Source organism: Indicator indicator, chromosome 32, assembly GCF_027791375.1.
Source record: "Indicator indicator isolate 239-I01 chromosome 32, UM_Iind_1.1, whole genome shotgun sequence".
Lineage (NCBI taxonomy): Eukaryota > Metazoa > Chordata > Aves > Piciformes > Indicatoridae > Indicator > Indicator indicator.
Window position 1 is genome coordinate 6,844,701 of NC_072041.1, and position 24,553 is coordinate 6,869,253.

At 49.8% G+C, this 24,553-nt stretch overlaps 1 protein-coding gene across 1 annotated transcript in view; it reads left to right on the forward strand.

The window, feature by feature from the left end:
* Window positions 1-8,067: 8,067 nt before the first annotated feature.
* The window catches only part of CAPZB (capping actin protein of muscle Z-line subunit beta), a 76,410-nt gene continuing 59,924 nt past the window's right edge, over window positions 8,068-24,553 (forward strand). Inside the window, exon 1 of the mRNA XM_054394803.1 lies at window positions 8,068-8,091. Within this exon, the coding sequence (XP_054250778.1) occupies window positions 8,089-8,091 (3 nt within the window). The 5' untranslated portion in view covers window positions 8,068-8,088. The remainder of the gene's footprint in view (window positions 8,092-24,553) is intronic.

Consider the following 24,553-nt stretch of genomic DNA (forward strand, 5'->3'; position numbering starts at 1 on the left):
GTTTTTCAGTCCCAGAGGCACTGAGTGATCAGAGGGGGCTCTGGAAAACGTTATCCACTAAGGATCTAGAGCACATTCTCGGTACCCCTTCCCCACCCCAGGGAAGAATTAAGGAGGGAGGGAATGTGTCCAAAGACAGCCTTTTCTCTCCATTGCTATAGTTACTTGGCAATTAGACTCTCTCAATGTAATACTGAGTATTTATTATTGTATGACTCCAAGGTGATGTTTAGAACATGCGGTTTTGAAAACCTATTTCTACATTTTACAGCCCAGCATGTGCTGTCCCAGGGTTCCTTCCCTCTCTTCTCCCCTCATGGTCTCTTCTCCCTTTTTTCCAGTGAATAAATATATGAAAAAATAGAGGAGGCTGAAGTGAAGCTAAAAAGCTTAACAAAAAAAAAAAAAAATCCCTGCCTTTCCCTGACAGAAGTCAACATCTAGAAGGATCAGACCTTGCATCACCAGTTTTCTTAACTCTATACCTAACTTGAGTTGGTACAGAAACCTCCTGAGGGAAGTTTAGGTTGGACATGAGGAACAATTTCTTCCCCCAAAGGGTTGTCAAGCCCTAGAACAGGCTGCCCAGGGCAGTGGTGGAGTCCCCATCCCTGGAGGGGTTTCAAAGCCGTGGAGATGTGGTGCTGAGGGCCATGGTTTAGTAGTGACCTGGCAGTGCTGGGTGAAGGGTTGGACTGGATGATCTTAAAGGTCTCTTCCAACCAAACCAGTTCTGTAATTAAATTACTACTCACGAACTAATAGTTGGGCATTCACTTAAACTGCTTTTCAACAGATGGCCACCAAACAAGCTAGAGGAAGGACTGAGAACCTAAGAGGGATAGGTACCACTGTTCTTCCTCAGAATTGCTATTTCCCTGATGTCTAGTGGAAAGAAACTGTTCACAGGGCACATCCACACATGCACGTGGAGGTGAGGAGCTTCTCTGGGCCTGCCCTAGCCAGAATTCAAAGCCCATTCTCAACAAACTTCTTTTAACTGCTATCCCTGGTTTTACACAGCACAGTAGGGGATGGTTCACCTGCACCTCAACAGTTGTTGGTTTAAAACAACTCTCAATCTTCTCCAGGAAGTGTGGCATCACCTTTTAGCAATCCCACAGCATCTCTCCTGTCCCTTGCCCACTGGATGCTAACATGCTCCTGATCTCCTCTTTTCCAAAGAATACCCATGTCAGTTCTCCCCCAGTTTTAAATAGCATCAATCACCTCCCCCACACACAACTATTATTTCTGTGCTGCCAAGAGTAGCAGAGATCTGCAGAGGAAGACAGGAGTGTAGGAGTTCTCTGCTTGAAATGGTTGATGCAGCCTTTGGTCATAGGCCCCCCACTTTGCTGCCTGTACTTCAGAAAGTTTCTTTCATGGTACAGAGAGAATCAGACCTTGGCAGGAAACTTCAGCTTTTTTCCTTGCAGATACAAGCTGCATTCACCAGCAGATACTGATGCTTATGTTTCTCTTTGAAAGCCTTCTTGCTATCCAAGCAACAACACAAAAAAGTCGGAGTCCAAAGCCTGAGGAAAAAGAATCCCCTCTTCAAGAGCAGGACTTTGCCCTAAAGTGGGAAAAGTGCCAGGGACTCCATTAAGTGTACTTGGCTATTCTCATTGATTTGATGTGGGAGGCAGGCAGAGACAGTGGGGTGAACAATGGGCTAAAGGCTGAGGGAGGCTTGCATTAGGAGAGCTGCTGGTGCAGGCAGTCCTGTCTCAGTGCTCATGTTAATAACCAAGTCCATTTTAGACTTTGAGGTGCTGGAGAGAATCCAGAGAAAGGCAGTGAAGCTGGTGAGGGTCTGGAGAACAGGTCTGGTGAGGAGTAGCACAGGGACCTGGGGTTGTTCACCCTGGCGAAAATGAGGCTGAGGGGAGACCTTCTGGGTGTCTACAACTCCCTGAAAGGAGGCTGGAGCCACATGGGAGTCAGTCTCTTCTCCCTAGTAAGAAGTAATAGGACAAGAGGAAACATCCTCAAGTTTCACCAGGGGAGGTTTAGGTTGGACTTCTTCACTGAAAGAGTTCTCAGACACTGGAACACCCAGGAAGGTGGTTGAATTCCCATCCCTGGAGGTATTTAAAATCCACACAGATGTGGTTTAGCCTCAGACTTGTTAGAGTTGGAGAATGGTTGGCCTGGATGATCTTAAAGGTCTTTTCCAACCAAATGATTATGATTTTCACACCAGTTTCACAAAGCTGAGGCAATGTCATAATCAGGAGCGTGGAGCTGCTGCTTGCAGTTGTCAGGTATGGCTGGTTGGGGTGCAGCTTAGGCAAACAGCACGAGATGTGTCACAGCTTGTGGTGCTAATTCTGTTGGGAATAAGAAGTTTACCCCCAAAATCTCTGGAGGAAACCACTTGGCATGGAAAGAGTGATCTGAGCTTTTGCTAATTCTTCTGTTACAAGGTGTCAGCACCATTGTGACCTTCCTCACCTTTATTGTGTGTGCTACCTTGTGATCCTTTTTTAGCTCAGTAGTATGATAGGAAGAGAACTAACATGCTGTATTGATGGAGGTTTTCTAATGAGCCAGCCTGCAAATGAGTGCTGTTTTTCAGCTCTTTGAGTCTATTTTCCACCCATCCATGTCACTGGCTAATTCTGTACAGCTTCTAGCTACTGAACCATGACCATTGTGTTGAGAAAGAAGCCAGGCCCTTCCAATTCTTTTGGCTGGTGTATTAGCAACGTGTCAAGGGAAAAGTAAAGGAATGGAAAGTTTTTGTTTCTTTCTGGTGTGTTTAATCAGTTTCTCCTTGAATTTTATTAATGGCAGGCTGCAGACATTAAACCACAGCTAATGACCAAGCTTGAAGAGAATGCACTCAGACTACAGACATTCTGAAAGCTCCTCTCTATCAAACTGAAAAGATGAAGTTAAAAGAGCAATTGCAAGCAGAGGGATCAACAGCATCCTAGGACATGCAGCTAAGTGGAGCATGCTGGAAAACCAGTGAACCTAATAGTCCTGCAGTCAGCTGTTCTGGGCTGGGAGTTAAAAAAATGCCTCACAGTCCTGTTCTGAACAAGCATTGCTGGGCTTTTTTTGAGGTAGGATTTCAGGTGTCTTGGGCTGGGAGTTAAAAAAATGCCTCACAGTCCTGTTCTGCACAAGCATTGCTGGGCTTTTTTGAGGTAGGATTTCAGGTGTCTTGGTCACATTTGTCCATCTTGTATTAACCAGTTTATGGAATACAACTGGGTTGAAAGGGGGGAGATGTGAGCACAGTGTGGCTGCAAACAGCTTCAGGCACTTCTCAAAATGTGGGCACTTCTGGCCTGAAATAAAGCAGTTGCTGTTAGTGGAGGAGGATGTTACTTTATACATGGAAAAAATAAACCATAAGTCTTTGGTGTCCAGGATCTGGACCCAGATTGCAGAGATATGATTTTTAAGGTGACTCTCTGCTAAATACCCCCCTCTGTGTTGGCCAGAGATGAGGGGCTGAGTCTGCTTTCAGTGTCTGCTAGGAGACATGATTTGGTTTCCCTCTACTCTGCCCTAGTCAGGTCACATCTGAAGGACTGTGTCCAGTTCTGGGCTCCCCATTTCAACAGAGTCAGGGAACTACTGGAGAGAGTCCAGTGGAGGCTACAAAGATGATGAGGGGCCTGGAGCATCTCCGTGAGGTGGAAAGGCTGAGAGCCCTGGGGCTCCTGGAGCTTGAAGAAAAGCAGCCTGAGAGGGGATCTGAGCAATGCTCAGCAAGAGCTAAAGGGTAGAGGGTGAGAGGCTGGGGCCAGACTCTTGTCAGTGGTGCCCAGCAACAGGACAAGGGGCAATGGATACAAACTAGAACCTAGGAGATTCCACCTGAAGAGCAGAAGAAAATTGTTTGGTGTGAGGATGCTGGAGGCCTGGAGCAGGCTGCCCAGAGAGGTTGTGGAGTCTCCTTCTCTGGAGAGATTCCAAACCCCCCCTGGGTATTGTGATCCTGGGCAAGCTGCTGTGTGTCTCCCTGCTTTAGGACCTCTCCAGAGGTCCCTTCCAACCCCTACCATGCTGGACGTCTGGGGTTCTGTCTTATTTAGGCAAAGCAATTGTAAGGAAATGGTCAAAGCCAGAAAAGCCTCGTGCTTGGGTACTGTGTCACCTTCCATTTCTCTGCCTTTACTGTGACAGTGCTGCACTGGTAACAGAATGTCTTATTTTTGGTCAGTTTGTGGACATTTTAGGCTGCTGGGTTTATTGTCTTTTACATCAATACCATAAGCAGATCTGCTTGGGTGCTGAGGAAGTGGAAAAAAGTCTGGGTTTAGTCTTAGTAGGGGGAGGAATGCCTCAAAACCTCACACTAAATGGCCAATATGTTGGTTTCCATTAAACACAGCATTTTGATTTACTCATCAGCTCCTGCAGGCTATGAGGAAACTCTTAAAACCTTTATATTCTGTGAGTACCCTCTGAATTGCTTCAGAATCAGAAAGGGAGGTAGGGTTTTTTTATTGTTTCTGTGCTATTTTGACAATGTGTACACAGATCTCCATAGTGAGAGTTATCTGTGGTTTGAACATGGAATTCCAAGGCGCTGGGTAGTGCTGTAGGTACCTTTTTCCTACAGCAGTTTCCAAGAAATGCTTGGGTTTCAGCCTTCAGTGATGCTGCTGGTTTACTGACTCTGACTAATAAAACCCAGCAAGCTGAACTTTACCATTGCTGGGAGACTCTTGCAGCAGTAAATTCAATTTATGAGAAGCCCTAATAAAAGTTTACATATCTTTCAAGTGCTGCAATCTTGACATGAAAGAAAATGAGCAATCTCAGCTAAAATAAAGCTCAAGATGTCTTTTTTTTTTTTTCCTTTTTCTTCAGTAGAGAATGAAATATTCAACGAAGCATGAAGGACCTTCTTTCTGCTAGGCATGCTCTCAGTTCTAGGACCTTCTGAGTCACCCTTGTTCCTGGCTAAACACTGAAATAAACAAAATAAATAGTATTTCACCATGAGGGGAGAATAAAAACCACATTGTGTGGGACCACAAGTGCTTTATGAAGTTCTGGTTAAACGTGAGAAGTACTTTGTAATGCTAATAAGAATTTCTCCTTTTGCTTCCTTGCCTGTAATCAGATGTCCAGGCAGAGCACATGTATTTTACAGCTGCTGACTGCAAGATCAAAAGCCTTGTTATTAATTGCACATGAATCTGATGTTGTAGGGCCCTTAAACCCTCAACTGACATCATTGTTTGCTTCCTTTGTTTATAGACCCTTGATTTTAAGATGCAAAACGCTTAATACCAAGTCTTTGGAGCACGTTAATTTCTCTGTAGCTGATTGATTCCATGCCAGGAGGTGTGGGAAGTGCCTGTGGCACAGGTAATGCCTACCCCACAGCACTCAGATTTATTTAATGTCCTTGGATTAGCTGAATTTGCTGTCAGACCCTCCATGAAGCACACCAGAAGGCAGCATGGCTACAACTGTAGTTACAAACACAGAGATTTCTCCCTGCTGAGGTTCTCCCTGCTGTGCAGCCTGCCTGGGAGAGTCTGGTCCTGTATTTCAATAAACAAACAAACCCAAATTCCCTTCATCATGGCCTGCTATAAACAAGCAAATCAAGCAGCTGCTCCTCATTTGAGATGTTCCATCAACTGCAGGAGGAATCCACAGCTTTTCTTAATGCAAAGATGTTTGGGAAAACGAAGAGCAGCTGTTTATGTTTCTTTATACCTATTAGCAGGGAATCAAAATGCAGGATGCTTGTATTTCTTCAACTAAAAAAAAAACATCCTCTTGGCCTCAGCTTTCAGTTGGATCTCAAATCGTTTAAAATGTACTGGGCTGCCTCCTTCTGCTTCAGCCAGCAGCTAGAAACAGTTTCTGTTCTTCACCATAAAAGCAGAGTAGTCATGGAATACTTTGCAGGAGTTTTGTGACAAAAATAACAAAGTTTAAGAACTTGGGTTTTCAAATTTATCCATCTGGCCTCCCAGACTCTGTCCCAAGGAAAACTTTGTGTATTGTAGGTATGTGGCCCTGTAAGATGAGTGAATAATTTGTCCAGTGTAGAGAACCACCTTGCTTTTCTTCATTACTTCTGGAGGGATCCAAAGACTGAAGGATCTGGGGGCTGCAAAACAAAAGCTATTTGGAATTGCTGTGTCTTACAAACTTTGGGTGTAAGGATGTTGGGCTGAGTTATATTGGCATAGAGTTGTCTTTGGAGACTCTAGAGCAGGAAAAGCCTTCTAAGGCTATGTGGTTGCTCTACTAGAGACACCAATTCCCCACATTAGGGTTTATTTGGGAGTGGGCTACTGGTGGAATTATGCTCTTCTGTGAAGTGATGCTGCTCCTGTTTTTCTTGAGATCGTTCTGCTGCTTTTTATCCTTTGCTTCCTGTGGTCATTTTGCTCCTGCACTGAAAACACCAAAAGTTTAAAAATGGCAACAGAAGAATGGGAAAACAAGGGAGTGAAGGTGAACTTTGCAGGATGGGTGACAGCAGATGTTCAGAAGTCATCCACGCACAGGAGAGCTTCCATCTTCTATTCAGTGACTGCTGTTACATCTGCATGTGGTGGCTTGTCCTGCAAATTCAGGTTTACCAGTTGTCCCTCGATGTAGGGATGTATCTCTGAGCAGTTTGCTTCCCAGGAAATCCAGCCTGTTCTTTTCCAGCTGGAAGCTGTGTTTGGCTCATGCTATTAAGTTAAATGAGCAGTTGGGGTTGTTATCTGTTGTAAGGTCCTGTCTGATAACCAGGAGAGCCACAACCACCTGTAACATGGCCTGAGGGAGAAGTCAGAGCATGGCCATGGTTGTGTCCTGCAGGAAGGACATACCACAGGGCCACATCCAAGGGGGACCAAACAAGGGGGACCAAAGCGGTGTGCAGCTCCCCTGGTTGGTGTTCCAGTTCTACAGCAAACTGAGGAGTCAGTGGAACAGCAAAAGTGCTTTTGGCTCACAAGGGCCAAATCTCTTGCACAGGAGCTAGAAAACACTAGCAGAGGACTCTTGGGGTCTTGGCATCAAAACTCTGTTGGAATATGAGACAAATAATTGTTCCAAAAACGGTGCAGAGAAAAGAAAGTGTTGTCACATCATGACTCTCTCCTTGGGTCGTTTGGGTACCTCTTCAGGTCCATAGTGAGAAGTCTTGAATCATAGGATCACAGGATGTTAGGGGTTGGAAGGGACCTCTGTTTTACCTGAGATCATTGAAATGGGAATTAGTGCATTAAAGGGAAGAACAAAAGTCTGTTTCTGGGACAGCCTGAGCAGAGATGTTTTGTTTGCTGATTTCTATCTCACACTTGCAGATCCATGCCACAGCTACCTGAGCCCTCAAGTCATCAAAGCTGTAAGCACCTGCTTAGCTTCCAGCAGATACCTGCATGCTTTGCTCAATCAAAGGCTCAGCTTTTCAACTTAATTACCCCATGCCTTCAGCAGCCAGAGGCTGATTGTTTTCCCTTGTCGCTCTGGAACTGCAGTAGGTGTGTTGCAGACAGTAGGTGTGTGTTGAAGGCAATCACGCTCTATTAGTTACCCCTTTAAAGTCTTGTTTTCCGCGCTGATGAGGTCACCAAAACGTCACCAGCTCGGGATGCTGGTGCAAGCATGCTGCAAGCTTTCTTTTACAGTTAAAGCCATTTAATTGTGTAAAAGGGAATCAGAGCAGATGGCGATGCTCCCCCGAGGAGCTGGACCCCAGTGCCTGGCGCCGCCACGAGGGCCGAGCCCCAGCTGCCCTGTCCCGGCCTCTATCCCCGCCCCCAGAGTTCTGATTGGCCAATGTGTTTACCTCGGAGGTGCGATTGGTGGCTCCGTCTCACGAGGTTCCACCCATAGGCTCCGCCTTGTGCCCCGCCCCCCTGCCCCTCCCCGCCCCGTTCGCGCGCCGCGCTCCATACTTGGCGATGGCCGGCGAGCCGCACGCTGATTGGCGGAGCGGCGGTGGCGGGGCGGGGCGCGCGGAGCTGACCCGGATGTTCACTCCTAGGCAACGGCGGAAGTGGAAGGGTCGCGGCCTGCCTCGGAGGGAGACCGGACGGGACCGGGAGGCGCCTCCGCCGCCGTTGCTACCGCCTAGTGCAGCCCCGCCGAGCCGCCATGGTAAGGATGAGGGGGGCGGTCCCTCGCCGCTGCCCGTACCCCTTTCCCGCGTCCCGCTTCCTCCCGGCTGCCCGCTCCCATCCCCCCGGTGCCGCGCCCCGGCGGCTCCTTCGCTGTCTCCACTCCCGTCCACGGTCCACAGGGGGACGGTGGAGCGTGTGGGCCTCGCATAGCTCCCTGGAGCGGCAGTGAGGGAGATCCCGGTGGCTGCTGTCAGAGGAGAGGGAGGGGTGGCCTGGCCTGGTGCTGGGAACGGCGGCGGGGGGCTCTGTCTGGGGCTCCGCAAGGCCCGGGGGCGGGCAGCGGGGGCGTGGGGTGGCCAGGCCCCCCCGGCTGCTTTGCTGTCCAGTTACTTCCAGGTTTCTACGCCTGATAGCCGAGGTGGTGTTTACAGAGGGAATGCTTCCGCTTTGGACGGCGAATGTTGCCGCTTGATGTAGTTCTAAATGGAACGAGGGACCGAATGCAGCAGCAGCGGCGGTTGAGGCTGATGAGGGGGGGCCCAGTCTGCTGTTATTGCCGCTCATAAACCCTGAATTGTCAGCGACGGCTTGGCATTTCCTCTGGAAGCTGGGCTTGCTGCTTAAGGTGTGCTAAGATCGAATGGAATCTGCGAAATAGAGGAAAACCAAGCTCGGGCAGCGCAGGCACAGGGGCTGCTGCAGCACTGGGTGCTGCTCTGCTGCATGGATGAGAACTTTCCTTTCTTCAGAGGAAAACCTCGAGTACCTTCCCTCACGTAAAATAATCTCCATCTTGCTGGGTATTTGCTGGATGGGTTAAGCCCAGGTCACAAACCCTTTCAATTTCGTTTTGGCACCGTGTGTACAGGGAGCAGATTTCATCCGCTCTAAACAGATGCAGCAATAGGAGTGGGAACTCGGCCCAGGCCCTGAGCTGCTCCTGGGTGGGTGTTAGCTTTTGTGGAGCCTGAGTAAGGCAACCTAGCCCCCGTGGATGTCGTCACTGAGATATTTGATACTGTTAGGGGATTTGTGATTCAGGTTTTCTAAGCCTAACAGTTTAAGAACGTTCAAATGTCTTCAGATTCAGAGAACAACCTCTGAGTTCCTGGCTATATAGCAATGTAAAGGCTGCTGAAGCAAGCAAGTGTAATCCTTGACTACTTACCTTCAACCTTAAGGATTTCAGAGGCAATACCTTGGATTTTTTTTTCTTCAGAGCTGAAGATTGTGGTGATCCTGCTGCCTGTATTATGCAGGATAAAGATGTTTAGCTTCTGGTGAAAAGGGAAGAGTGCTTAAGATGAAGGTTCTGCTCCTCTGTTCTCACTTGAGCAGACAAACTGCTGTACCTGGCAGAATCCTGAGTGTGAGGGTGACAAGGTGGAGCACCATATTTCAGTTGTACATCTTATTTTAAGATACTGAGATCTCTAATGTGTGAGACCTGAGTTTGAAATCAGGATTCCAACAGATTCTTAGAGCTTCTGCTGTGGCAAAAATCCTTCCAGTAGAAGAATTCAAGCCAAGCAGGTAGGCTTCATGTAAAATAACAGTAGTGATACTGGCTGCTTTATGAGGACCTATAAAAGGAAGCTCTAGGAAGAATCCAGTTGGGGTTTCCATGTGACTGGATCACTCTGCTGGAGGAACCAGAGCACAAATCCTTTAGAAATTTCCTCTTAGAACCTTCTGCTGTCTTCTGATTTTTTTTTCATGTTTAGTCATAGAGACCACTGGGTGTAGGAGAAATGCAATCAAAACTCCCAATGTTGTGCTAGTCACAGAATTCCAGCATGGTGAGGGTTGGATGGGACCTCTGGGGATAGAATCCTAGAATCAGTCAGGGTTGGAAGGGACCACAAGGCTCAGCCAGTTCCAACCCCCTGCCATGGGCAGGGACACCTCACACTGGATCAGGCTGGCCAGAGCCTCATCCAGCCTGGTCTTAAACACCTCCAGGGATGGAGCCTCAACCACCTCCCTGCACAACCCATTCCAGGCTCTCACCACTCTCATGGGGAAGAACTTCTTCCTCACATCCATCCTGAATCTCCCCACTTCCAGCTTTATTCCATCTGCCCCAGTCCTATCACTACCTGAGATCCTAAAAAGTCCCTCCCCACCTAGTCCAAGCAGAGGCACCCACAGCAGCTTGCCCAGGATCACAGGGAGGTTTGGAATCTCTCCAGAGAAGGAGATTCCACAACCTTTCTGGGCAGCCAGCTGCAGCACCCCTCACAGGGAAGTCTCTGATGTTGAGTGGGCTTCAGGGGATGAACCTACCTCAGCCACTCTGTTATCTGTAGATCTGGGTGGCTGTGTTTGCACCTGAAGACTCCCTCAAAGCACCAGCAGTTTAAGGGTGCTTTATCAGCGTTCAGGATGAGTCACTGCTCCTGTTTGCAGAAGGCAAACGATCTGTGATGGTGCTTTAAAACTTTACCCACTCTTAGAATGAGCTTAGTGTTATGCAGATGGTGCAGCTGCAGCTTCCAGTTGCAACTTCGGTGCTAGCCCAGTGCTGAGAGCACTTCCAGGCTCTCCCATTTCACTGGGTATGAGAACACAGGGCTGAAATGGAGCATTGAGGTGCTTTCATTGGAGGTGACAGTGAGCTTAACCACATCTAGAAGCTGGTGTGCCACAGGATATTGAGTCAAACACCTTCTTGGTACCATGCAGTTACCAAAATCTGTGTAGAGCAGGGAGGTGAGCACCTTTGTCTCCTCTGCACCACCTCAAGTCTGACTTGCTTCTGGTGAGCTGAAGTGAGTCTTCAGAAGTGGCTGCATTTCAGTCAGGTGCTTGGTGGAACCAGGCAGGGCAACACATGAAGCTTGAAAACTGCCTGGATGGATGCTAAAAATAAACTGAAAGCACTGCTCAGGGCAAAGCAGGACTTGGGAGAGTGGATCTGCTGAGATGTCTGGAATTGTGGGTTAGGAATGGGTGGAATCCAGCTACTCTTGGTGGATAGAACAATCTTCCTTCCCAGGTTCTCAGCAGGTATTTCTTCTGCTATGCAACCCCTCAGGAGAAGGGGGGACAATTTCAGCCAAATTCTGATTTAATCATTCAATAATTCAAAGTGTTTGGTGTAGCACTGGCTGCACATCATCCCCTCAGAAGGTGTGAGGCAGCTAAAATGCAGTGAGGCACAGCCAAGGACTCATGATGTGGCACAGTGCACAACTCTCACATGCTCCTCAGAGTAATCTTTTCAAGTTTGTCTTGGTCAAGCACGTTGCTGCTTGATGGACAACTTGGTTTGCTGTGACTGCTACCAGAACCATATGAAGTGATGTGTGGAGGAGCTGCAGGTAGTGATTTTGCAGCTGCTTGAACACTGAGCCCATCTCTTGAGCCAGTGGTGTCACCTCTGAAGCCCTACCAGAGCTCAGGGGAGGTTTTCAGTCCTCTGCACCTTGTGGCTTCTGAGAAATAGTGACTTGAGCTCATTTCTAGAGTCACAGAACCATAGAATGGTCTGGGTTGGAAGGGACCTTCAAGATCATCCAGTTCCAATTCCCCTGTCATGGGCAGGGACACCTCCCACCAGCCCAGGTTGCTCAAGGCCTCATCCAGCCTGGCCTTGAACACTTCCAGGCTTGAAGCCTCCACAACTTCTCTGGGCAACCTCTTCCAGTGTCTCAGCATCCTCACAGAGAAGAATTGCTTCCTAATGTCTGATCCCAATCCAGCTTCTTCCAGTTTGAAGCCATCACCCCATATCCTATCACTCCTTTGTTGAGTCTGTGTTTTATTAGCCAGGGGTATGAGCTTAGCTAAATGTTGTCTTAAAAGGCAGATTCCCCAAAGAAGGAAGTGAGGGAACATCATTGGGATAGGGAATGCTGCCATGGCCTCTGGTTTATTAATGTAGGGGGGGTGAAAAAAAGATCCACGAGCTGAAAGTATTCAAAGAGGATTTCCTCATATGATGATCTGTGTGTTGGTGTCTTAGTAGTTGACATCTGGGAGAAAACCCAAATGAAAGTGCAGTTAACTGTTTTGAATGACTTTTTTTTTTTTTTTTTTTTTTAGTCTTCATTCCTGTTGTTGAGTGGAGAAATTGCTGTCTTTGGGAGAGGGATGTTGCTGCCCTTTTGGATTTCTGCTTCCACAGCTGTCAGCTGTGCTTTCCATCAGTTGGCTTCCATGTGTGAAGGACAGCTGATGAGCTCATGGAGGTTGTGCATGGCCATGCAGCACTCACAGAATCACACAGGGTGGTAGGGCTTGGAAGGGACCTCTGGAGAGAGCTGAGTCCAACCCCCCTGCCAAGGCAGGGTCACCTCCTAGAGGAGGTCACACAGGGACATGTGCAGGCAGGTTTTGAATGTCTGCAGAGATGGAGACTCCACCACCTCTCTGGGCAGCCTGCTCCAGTGCTCCACCACCCTTAAATTAAAGGAGTTCCTCCTCGTGTTTAGATGGAACTTCTTGTGGTCAAGTTTGTGCCCAATACCTCTTTTCCTGTCACTGGGCACCACTGACAGAAGCCTGGCCCCATCCTCCTGCCACCCACCCTTTGAGCATTGATGAGACCCCTCCTCAGTCTGTCCTTCTCCAGACTATAAAGTTCCAATTCTCTCAGTCCTCCCTCACCAGGGAGATATTCCAGTGCCCTAATCCTCTTTGTAGCCTTTTGCTGTACCCTCTCCAGCAGTTCCCTGTCCTTCGTGAACTGGGGAACCCAGAACTGGCCTCAGTGGCCTCACCAGGGTGGAGTAGAGGGGAAGAAGAACACTCTGTGCTGTGTGCTCATCCAGCTTGGCTCTGAGGAGCTGGATAATTGTGAAGACTAGGATGGGAAGAGCCTGAGAGGTGTTTTGTTGGCCTTATTTTCCCCCTTGAGCTGGTACACAGTGTAGTAGTGCCATGTCAAGCTGAACTAGAAGTGTGAAAACCTGCAAGGTGCCTGCACAGGCAACATAAAGTAGAGTTTAGGGATGTACTGAGCCCTGTTTTTGTTAGCCCCACTTTAATCCCTAATTTTAAGGTCTTCTGTCAGGCAGAGTGTGGTTGAAGGGATACAAGATGCTCAAAATGCTGTTGATCTTCTCTTTTTTTTTAATTCATGTTTTTATTCAGTCACTGTGCATTCTAATTTCCCCCTCTCCCATTGATTTCTGCTGTGAATCCAGAAGAGTTTAAAAAGCCTCAACCAAATCTTTGTCTCTCCCCTTAATCCACGAGGTCCAAGCCTGTGTATATGCTCCAGTTCTTACTGGAAATGGCAAAGGATTAGGGAGAAGGGTGAGAAAAATCTCACTTAAACCCAAGGGACTTCAGATTGGAAGTTCTTTTAGGGATGAAAGGTGTGAAGGAGCAGTTCCTACAGCTGAAGGACATGAGCATTCCCCAGGCTTCCTGCTCTCTCCAGATAGGCTCCAGCCCAGGCTTTGTTTTTCATAGATTCGTGGAGTGGTTTGGGTTGGAAGGGACCTTAAAGCTCATCCAGTTCCAACCCCCTGCCATGGGCAGGGACACCTCCCACCAGCCCAGCTAGCTCAAGGCCTCATCCAGCCTGGCATTGAACACCTCCAGGCAGGGGACATCCACAACCTCCTGGGCAACCTGTGCCAGTGTCTCCCCACCCTCACTGGAAAGAATTTCTTCCTAATCTCCAATCTAAATCTGCTCCCCTCAAGCTTCAATCCATTGCTCCTCATCCTGTCACTCCCAGCCCTTGTCAGAAGTCCCTCCCCAGCTCTCCTGCAGTCCCTTCAGGTACTAGAAGGCTTCTCTAAGATCTTTCTGGAGCCTTCTGCAGGCTGAACAGCCCCAACCATAGGTTGGCTCTCTAGCTGGGCTCCATCCCAGGGTTTGTGTTTGATTAGGTTCTGTTAGTTACAAAGCTGCTTGGTCAGAGATGAAGAATTCAGACCAGTGGAGTGGTCAGATGTGGCCACTTAAAGCTGGAGTATGAAGTGATTCAGTTAGTTATTTATTTAATAGAACACATTCTTAAATATTTACTAGTCCATGAGTGAGATGTTCATGGTGACATGAATGGGGGGATGGACCCAAAGGCAGGGGAAGGGACCCTGTGCAAGGTGACTGGACCCAAAGGCAGGGGGGATGGACCCTGTGCAAGGTGACTGGACCCAAAGGCAGGGGAAGGGACCCTGTGCAAGGTGACTGGACCCAAAGGCAGGGGATGGACCCTGTGCAAGGTGACTGGACCCAAAGGCAGGGGAAGGGACCCTGTGCAAGGTGACTGGACCCAAATGCAGGGGAAGGGACCCTGTGCAAGGTGACTGGACCCAAAGGCAGGGGAAGGGACCCTGTGCAAGGTGACTGGACCCAAATGCAGAGGGATGGACCCTGTGCAAGGTGACTGGACCCAAATGCAGAGGGATGGACCCTGTGCAAGGTGACTGGACCCAAATGCAGGGGGATGGACCCTGTGCAAGGTGACTGGACCCAAATGCAGGGGAAGGGACCCTGTGCAAGGTGACTGGACCCAAAGGCAGGGGAAGGGACCCTGTGCAAGGTGACTGGACCCAAATGCAGGGGGGATGGACCCTGTGCAAGGTGACTGGACCCAAATGCGGGGGGATGGACCCTGTGCAAGGTGACTGGACCCAAAGGCAGGGGAAGGGACCCTGTGCAAGGTGACTGGATCCAAATGCAGGGGGATGGACCCTGTGCAAGGTGACTGGACCCAAATGCAGAGGGATGGACCCTGTGCAAGGTGACTGGATCCAAATGCAGAGGGATGGACCCTGTGCAAGGTGACTGGATCCAAATGCAGAGGGATGGACCCTGTGCAAGGTGACTGGATCCAAATGCAGGGGATGGACCCTGTGCAAGGTGACTGGACCCAAATGCAGGGGAAGGGACCCTGTGCAAGGTGACTGGACCCAAATGCAGGGGATGGACCCTGTGCAAGGTGACTGGACCCAAATGCAGGGGAGGACCCTGTGCAAGGTGACTGGACCAAAGCAGGGAGGACCCTGTGCAAGGTGACTGGACCAAATGCAGGGATGGACCCTGTGCAAGGTGACTGGACCAAATGCAGGGGATGGACCCTGTGCAAGGTGACTGGACCAAATGCAGGGGATGGACCCTGTGCAAGGTGACTGGACCCAAAGGCAGGGGAGGACCTGTGCAAGGTGACTGGACCCAAATGCAGAGGGATGGACCCTGTGCAAGGTGACTGGACCCAAATGCAGGGGATGGACCCTGTGCAAGGTGACTGGACCCAAATGCAGGGGAAGGGACCCTGTGCAAGGTGACTGGACCCAAATGCAGGGGAAGGGACCCTGTGCAAGGTGACTGGATCCAAATGCAGGGGGGATGGACCCTGTGCAAGGTGACTGGACCCAAATGCAGGGGAAGGGACCCTGTGCAAGGTGACTGGACCCAAATGCAGAGGGATGGACCCTGTGCAAGGTGACTGGACCCAAATGCAGGGGAAGGGACCCTGTGCAAGGTGACTGGACCCAAATGCAGGGGAAGGGACCCTGTGCAAGGTGACTGGACCCAAATGCAGGGGAGGGACCCTGTGCAAGGTGACTGGACCAAATGCAGGGGATGGACCCTGTGCAAGGTGACTGGACCCAAAGGCAGGGGATGGACCCTGTGCAAGGTGACTGGACCCAAATGCAGGGGAAGGGACCCTGTGCAAGGTGACTGGACCCAAATGCAGGGGAAGGGACCCTGTGCAAGGTGACTGGACCCAAAGGCAGGGGAAGGGACCCTGTGCAAGGTGACTGGACCCAAAGGCAGGGGAAGGGACCCTGTGCAAGGTGACTGGACCCAAATGCAGGGGAAGGGACCCTGTGCAAGGTGACTGGACCCAAATGCAGGGGAAGGGACCCTGTGCAAGGTGACTGGACCCAAAGGCAGGGGAAGGGACCCTGTGCAAGGTGACTGGACCCAAATGCAGGGGGATGGACCCTGTGCAAGGTGACTGGACCCAAATGCAGGGGGGATGGACCCTGTGCAAGGTGACTGGACCCAAAGGCAGGGGGGATGGACCCTGTGCAAGGTGACTGGACCCAAATGCAGGGGGATGGACCCTGTGCAAGGTGACTGGACCCAAATGCAGAGGGATGGACCCTGTGCAAGGTGACTGGACCCAAAGGCAGGGGAAGGGACCCTGTGCAAGGTGACTGGACCCAAAGGCAGGGGAAGGGACCCTGTGCAAGGTGACTGGACCCAAAGGCAGGGGGATGGACCCTGTGCAGGGAAACTTGACTCAGTGCAGGGAGAATGGACCAAATAACTCTGAGTAAGAGGAAGCAGGCTAAGGGCTATGACTGGAACTTGCAGTGCATTCAGAGAATATAAAGCTGTTAGGGTTTAATTGAGGTGAGCAATACAGAGTTCCTGTGACCTGGAGCTGACCAAGTGACCAAAATTCACTCATGTGATCCTGTGTCCTGAAGCAGGATGGGGTAGATGCTTCCCAATTGATTGTCCTGGGGAATGTGAGCTCTTGCTTGGGTATTTGATGAGACATTTGCTTTTGAAACTTCCTTCATGGGGCAGGAGGGTAGGTGCTGGTCAAGCAAATTTGAAAGACATTTCCCAGTTAGTTGATCTGAGAGGATTTGTTATGAGAAGAAAATAGAGCTTGAGGGGAGGTGCTTTGCTTGCTTCCTGATTCAAATGGGATTTCCCAAACAGGTGCTGTGTGGTGATGCTCAGAGCAGTGCCAGCCCCATCCTTTGGCTGGGTTTTAGGTACAATGAAGTTTTGAGTGAGGAATTGAAACCAGGATCTATTTCTTGTGCCCCAAATAAGTTTCTGTTTAGAATGACTTCAGTTGCATGAGGTAATAGCTTGTGCTGGTTTCTTGGAGTGGTGGCCTGAACCTTAGCATCAGGCAGGAAGATGAATTTCTTGGATCATCTGGAGCTGTTCTTTTGCCTTCCCTTCTCTTTTGGGCTCTGGAAGGAGAACTTGCAGCCTGCTTTGAGCTCCTGCTCTTGGTGCTGCCTCTTCCAAGTTGAGCTGAAGAATTGCAAAGTGTATTTGCACACACTTGACTTAGCTGGCTGCCCTTCTCCTAAATTACCTCCTTTAGTCCTGCTCTATGCAAATTAAACCTTGCCAGCTCCTATTTCATCAGCATAGCCTGGGCTGCTGCTCAGCATGGGGTTGGCTTAGGGCCCCTGACTCTCAGTTGAAACCCTTGAGACAGCCTGCCTGAAGTGTTTGCAGCCCTGCTGCAGAGCATGTCCTTGCTGGTTGCTGTGTCCCTCAGGATGAAGAGATGTCCTCCATGGCTTTTTGTGGAGCAGAAGGTTTTGTTTTGTTTGCTTTTTGTTTTGGTTTTTTTTTTTTTTTTAACCCTGGTGCATTGCCTTGGAATTACAATCAGGTCCTTGTTGCAAAGTGGGAGGGTTACCAGCCTGGGTGAAAGCAGAACCCAGGATCTAACGATTTGAGCAGCATCAGCTGAAACTAAGGCTGGAAACAGCACTTAAGTAAGAGGATTTTGTGCAGGAGGAAAAAGGGTTGAGGCTGCATTGAAGACAGAAGCTTAGTGGTTGCCTTAAGCCACCAGTCGAAGCCACAATAAATGAAATACTCTTTATTCTCTGGGGGGGAATTTTGTTTGCATTTCTCCAGGTGACACTTTCTGCCTTTCCCATTAACCACACTGCTGACTTTGGGAACGATGTCTCAATCACCTGCCTCCTCCAGTTAGTTTTGCTTTGGTAAATACCAGGATTTCAAACTCCCCCTGGCTGCTAGCAGGGGTGATCAGTCCCTGGCCCCGAGCCTGCAATTTGAGATGGGCTGAAGAAACAAGAGATGAGGCTTTTGGTGAGTTAATTCAAAGGAGGAGGGAGAGCCATGAAATGGAGGAATGAGGTAAAATATCACCTGCATTGTGCTGACTGCAGCACTTAGTAGCTGTTTTTATCCACTGAGTCCTGTCACTGTGCAGATTTAGGGGTCAGCAGGGAGAGGTTTGGATGCAGTGCTTAGAACAGGTGTGATCTTGGCTTGGTGTGGAGTGGATGATCAAATACAGCTGAAAGGGGGTTGGACTGAGGTGGGGGTTGGTGTCTCCTCCCTGGAATCAAGTGATAGGACAAGAAGAAAGGGCCTCAAGTTGTGCCAGGAGAGGTTCAAGTTGGCTATTAGGAACTCTTCGCTGGTCAGGCATTGGAACAGGCTGCCCAGAGAGGTGGTAGAGTCCCCATCCCTGGAGGTGTTCAAGAACTGTGTGGACATGGCACTTGGGGACATGGTTTAATGGCCAGGGTGGTCTTAGTCCAACAGTTGGATTCAGTGATCTGAGAGAGCTTTTTCAATCCAAACAAGTCTGTGATCAGCACAGGGAGAGCTACTTCAGAGCTTGGTAAGGTGAAAACTGTCCAAAGGGAGTAAGGATTAACTTTGTATTAAACTGAAGGAAAAATCTGAGATGGATCTGAACTGGCACATGTGTGCTGGGTGATGCACTGCTCCTGCAGAAGCTGTCTCTGCTGCTTAAATTTACCCCCAGTTCTGCAGAACTCACAGAGAGATCACACACACTGCCTGGCTGCAGTTTTGACTTGAGGGTAGGTCAGATGTGTTCAGAAGCAACACTGGAAAGCATAAAAAGACCAAAAGAATAGATGAGAATGGGAAGTGCAGCAAGGGAAGGAGTCCTAGAGCTGTCATATTCTTATGACCACAAAGATGATCAGAGGACTGGAGCACCTCTGCTATGGGGACAGGCTGAAAGTGCTGAGGCTGTTCAGCCTGGAGAGGAGAAGGCTCCAGAGACACCTTAGAGCAGCCTTGCAGTACCTGAAGAGGACTACAGGAGAGCTGGAGAGGGACTTTCTGCAAGGGTTTGTAGTAACAGGATGAGGGGCAATGGTTTGAAACTGGAGTAGAGTGGATTTAGGTTGGACATCAGGAGGAAGTTCTGCACAAGGAGGGTGGGGAGACACTGGAACAGGTTGCCCAAGGATGTGGTTGAGACTCCATCCCTGGAGACATTCAAGGTCAGCCTTGATGTGTCCCTGGGCAGCCTGATCGAGTTGGAGGTGTCCCTGCTGACTCCAGGGCAGTTGGACAAGATGACCTCTGAGGGTCCCTTCCAGCCCCATGCAATCTGTGTATCTGTTCACATACACAAAATCCATAACTTTCTAGTTGAAAACCTCAAATCCTTAGCACTGGATCCTTTGGCCAAAACTGGACTGTCTGGCAGTCAGCAAAGTGCATCTGGCTAGGCACAGCAGGAGGTTTATTAACCTACTTTTGTGACCTTTTAGGCCACGGGAGAGCACTGAGGGCTAATCAGATATAACCTCTCTGCCTCCCCTCTGCCTTGCCAGGCATCTGGTTACTTGCCAGAGTTCTCTCATGAATTTACAACCCCAGCTCCTAGACTGCAGGCTGCTGGAAAGTGCTGAGTCTGTGCATTTCAACTGGGCAGCTGTGAGTGTGCTGGCAGATTAGCCAGGGTGACAGGGGCTTACCCAGGGTGACAAGGGCTCCACAGGCAGCCCAGCAGAAAGTATTAGGGCTGTTGAGTGTCTGATGTGTTGAAAGCATAACTGACAGTGCTTGGTGTCATCTTGGTAAGAGAGTAGAGATCAGAGAACTGTTTGGGTTGGACAAACCCTCTAAAATCATCCAGCCCAACCCCACCATGGCCACCAAACCATGTCCCAAAGTACCACAGCCACAGGTTTCTTGAGCACCTCCAGGGATGGGGACTCCACCACCTCCCTGGGCAGCCTGTTCCAATCCTTCACCACTCTTGCAGTAAAGAAATTGTTCCTCATGCCCAACCTAAACCTCCCCAGGTGCAATTTCAGGCCATTTCCTCTCATGTCACCTAGTATCAGGGAGAGGAGACCAACCCTCACCTCACTCCAGTCTCCTTTCAGGGAGTTGTAGAGAGCAATGAGGTCTCCCTTCAGCCTCCTCTTCTCCAGACTAAACACCCCCAGTTCCCTCAGCTGCCTCTCACCAGCTCTGTTCTCCAGACCCTTCCCCAGCTTGGTTGCCCTTCTCTGGACACACTCCAGCAGCTTCTTGGAGCAGCACACAAGGAAATGAATTTCCTGATCCTTAGCCCTTCACAGTTTATTCCCTCCTCATAAAACTTACCTCCTGCTGCTAAAGAAGTGCATTATCTCCAGTGCTGTTGATGTAAATAACTTCTCCTATTAGAAACCACCAAGTTGGAGCTGAATGGATCTGTCAGGCCAGGACCAAGTTGCTAAACTTGCCTCTTTCTGTAAGAAAAGCAAATCTCCCTTTCAGCTGAGCAGTTCCTCTTCTGATGCTTTCATGACCAGGCTATTTGGAACACAGCACAAGCAGTGTGCAGAAGAAAAGATGACAGAGGATTAGCAGGATTCTAGAGAGGGGATCAAAAACCAAGATGCTTGTGGATGCTCAGGATGACCAAGTGCACTGTGGAATCTCAAGAGCTGATGTGTTTCTAGTAATTATGGTTTCAATTTAACAGGGAAGATCTAAGTGACCCCTGTAAAGATGAAGCAGCCCTTCTCCAGGGACTGATTGGGGTTCTCCCTCAGAAATGTTTGAATGGAAGGCAAGGAGCTGATAGGACTATGAAAAACAGGGCAGCAGAGTTCTGAACCAACACAGACCTGCTGCAGAGCTCCTCTCAAAGCCTGAGCTAACCCAGTTTGCCTGCTAGTAGTAGGTGTGCAGGGAAAGAATGAAGTGGGAGGATGAGAGAATATTAATCAGTAGTTTTAGGGTACATCTGCAGGGCTGGAGCTGCAGGAGATGATCTTGCAGAGGTGAGCTGCAGGGGAGCTGTTACAGAAGGGCTGGCCAGGTCAGGAAGAGGATCCTGTGAGTGATTACTTGTTGCATGGCAACAATCTTCTGTTTGGTGAGAGGCAGCTGACAGGGGAAGGAGAGTGCTGAGGAGGTACCTTAGCAGCTTTTAGAAAACAAGACTTGCTTGAGTGCACAACACCTTGGTGGGTGCCAAAGTGTTTGTGAAGCTGCAGGAAATGGCTCAAAGGTGGAACTACGCAGAGGACTAGGTCCAGGTCAGGGCTCCCCAGCTCAAGAGGGACAGGGAACTACTGGAGAGAGTCGAGTGGAGGCTCCAAAGCTGTTGAGGGGCCTGGAGCAGCTCTGTGAAGAGCAAAGGCCTGGAGAAGAGCAGCCCCAGAGGGGATCTGAGCAATGCTCAGCAAGAGCTGAAGGACCTGTGCGGGGCAAGAGCCTGGGGCCAGACTCTTGTTGGTGGTGACAGCGACAGCACAAGGGGCAATAAGCACAGACTGGCACCCAGGAGGTTCCATCTGACCAGGAGGAGAAACTTGTTTGGTGTGAGGGTGCTGGAGGCCTGGAGCAGGCTGCTCAGAGAAGCTGTGGGGTCTCCTTCTCTGGAGAGATTCCAAACCCCCTTGGGAATTGTGCTGCTGGGCAAGCTGCTGTGGGTGCCCTGCTGGAGCAGAGGGGTGGGAGTGGATGATCTCCAGAGGTCCTCTTCCAACCCCCACCATGCTATGATTCTGTGGAACTGAGTTAGAAGGAAATGCCAAGAGGCATCTGAAGGCACTGGGTACTTGAAAGGATGCTGCATGGTCATGGTGTCAGCAGAGCTGTCTGTGGCTGTCTGTCTGTCAGAGCATACTTGTCCTCAAGCCAACATCTGTTCTGGTAGTGAGCAGGCAGATGTTACAACCTTCCTGCTGAAGTGCTTGCAAAATCAGGCCAACTCCTCCTGCCTTGCTGCTGTGAGCAGGCTTTGGCATTTTGTCTAGCTAAGGCTTCCTCTCTCTCCATCTGTCTAACAGACAGTCTCAGGTTGTGTTAAACCCAGACTCAGAACGGGGAAAACCCTTCCTGTGCCGTAACCTGAGCCTGGTACCATCTCTGTGTTCAGTGGAATCAGGTGGTCAGCTCTGCAGTCAGCTTCAGGTCCTCTAATCCCATTGATGTCCAAGTTCATAGATTCATGGGATGGGTTGGGTTGGAAGGGACCTTAAAGCTCATCCAGTTCCAACCCCTCTGCTGTGTGCAGGGACACCTCCCACCAGCCCAGCTTGCTCAAGGCCTCATCCAGCCTGGCCTTGAACACCTCCAGGGAGGAGACATCCACAACCTCCCTGGGCAACCTGTGCCAGTGTCTCCCCACCCTCACTGGAAAGAATTTCTTCCTCATCTCCAGTCCCAATCTCCCTTCTTCCAGCTTAAAGCCATCGTCCATCCTATCACTCCCAGCCCTTGTCAAGACTCCCTCCCCATCTCCCCTGCAGCCCCTTGAGATCCTGGAAGGTTGCTCTAAGGTCTCCCTGGAGCCTTCTCTTCTGCAAACTGAACAGCTCCAACTCTCTCAGCCTGTCCCACAGGGGAGGTGCTGCAGCTCTCTGATCATCTTTGTGACCTCCTCAGGACCCTCTCCAACCGATCCATGTCCTCCTTGTGCTGGGGGCTTCAAACCTGGAGGCAGTGCTACAGGTGGGGTCTCAGCAGAGCAGAGCAGAGGGGGGGATGCTGCTTTGCAGTCTGTGCCCCACGTCTGTGTAGCTGTTGCACTGCTGCCCCCCCCTCTTTTCCTTCTTCCATGTGGGGCTAGCAGATTGCACGTTCCTTTGGCACTCTGATTTATTGGGAGAGGACTTTCTTGTGAACTTTATGCTTCACAGGAATTCTTGGCACCAGATGAAAGCCAGTAAATTACATTGTCGTGTTCTGTGACAAGTTTAATAAATAAAACATTGTTTCTGTTACCCAGAAGACAAACACTGGTGCAGCAATCATTAGTGAGGGTGGCAAAAGGTCAAGATGAATAGCCTGCTCCAAAAAGCCTTGGTGGTGCTGGTCCTTCCTGCTCCTCTTCTGTGTGTGGTGGCTCTGAGTATTGGTAGAGACCCGTGTTGGGCTCTACATCAACAAAAGTGATGGATGGCCAGCCTGATCTAGTGTGAGGTGTCCCTGCCCATGGCAGGGGGGTTGGAACTAGATGATCCTTGTGGTCCCTTCCAACCCTGACTGATTCTGTGATTCTATGTTAAATTAGTTTAGAAAGTTATTAGAAGTATCTGCCATCTGCATGGTCCCTGCTCACTGCAGGGGGTTGAACTAGATGACCTCAAAGATCCCTTCTGAGCCAAACCATTCAGTGATTCCATAAATCATTGTGACTCTGCCCCTCTGCTCTGCTTAGACCTCCCTTGCAGTGCCATGTCCAGTTCTGCTGCCCCCAGCACAAGAAGGACGTGGAACTGCTGGAGGGGGTCCAGAGAGGCCACAAAGATGAGCAGAGGGATGGTGAACCTCCTCTACAGGGAAAGGGTAGGAGAGTTGGGGCTGGTGAGAAGAGAAGGCTCCAGGGAGACCTTAGAGCAGCCTTCCAGTACCTGGAGGGGCTCCAGGAAGGCTGGGGAGGGACTTTGGACAAGGGCTGGGAATAGTGGGACCAGAGGGAATGGAGTGAGGCTGGAAGAGGGGAGATTGAGGCTGCAGATGAGGAAGAAATTCTTTCCAGTGTGGGTGGGGAGACACTGGCACAGGTTGCCCAGGGAGGTTGTGGATGCTCCCTCCCTGGAGGTGCTCAAGGCCAGGCTGGATGAGGCCTTGAGCAAGCTGGGCTGGGGGGAGGTGTCCCTGCCCATGGCAGGGGGTTGGAACTGGATGAGCTTTAAGGAAATTCAGATTGGATGTTAGGAAGAAGTTTCTGCACCATGAGGGTAGTGGAACACTTCAACAGCTTACTCAGGGAGGTGGCTGAGGCCCCATCCCTGGAGATATTCAAGGTCAGGCTCAACAGGGCTCTGAGCAACCTGGTCTAATGGAGGATGTCCCTGCTGACTGCAGGGAGGTTGGGTTGGATGACCTTTGGAGGTCCCTTCCAGCCCAACCCATGCTATGATTCAGAAGTACATCACAAATGGGTTGAGATAGGATCTGCCAGAAGAGATTTCATAAAAAGAAAAAGATAATATAGCAAAGCAACTTGCAAGGAAGCCATGCAGCTGATGGCAGTGTCCTGAGTGCAGAACTAGCCTGGGATTTATGCATCCCAGAGGATTAGTCCCCTTCCCATCCAGCATCCCCAGAAGTGAATGCTGACAGCCAAGAAGGGAATCCTGCCACTTAACTCACTCCTGTGCTTTTCATTACACAGAGGTTACAGGAATTCCACCCTTTGCTGCAATTCTGTCTTGTTAGGAAAGGGAATCTTAAGCCTTTTGGGCTCTGGAAGTTGGCAGGGCTTGAAATGATGAGCAGGAGGGGAAGCAGTGTTGCAATTAAAAGAAAAAACCCTCATGCTTTAGTGGCACAAAGCTGAACCCTTAGCCAGACATTCCTCCTGGGAAAACTGACAGGAAATCAGATGGTTTACAAGCTGGGATTTGTCTGCAACAGAAAAGGAAGGAGGGGGAAAAAGTATTCCTGTGTTGGGCACTTCTGACCCTGTATTAATTTCTGAAGCTGTTTTGCTTGTAAGCTGCCCAGTGACCAAAGTGATTTGATTTGGGAGTACTTCAAATTGTGGAAGTTGGGCAAAAGTGCCTTTTTTGGTGTCC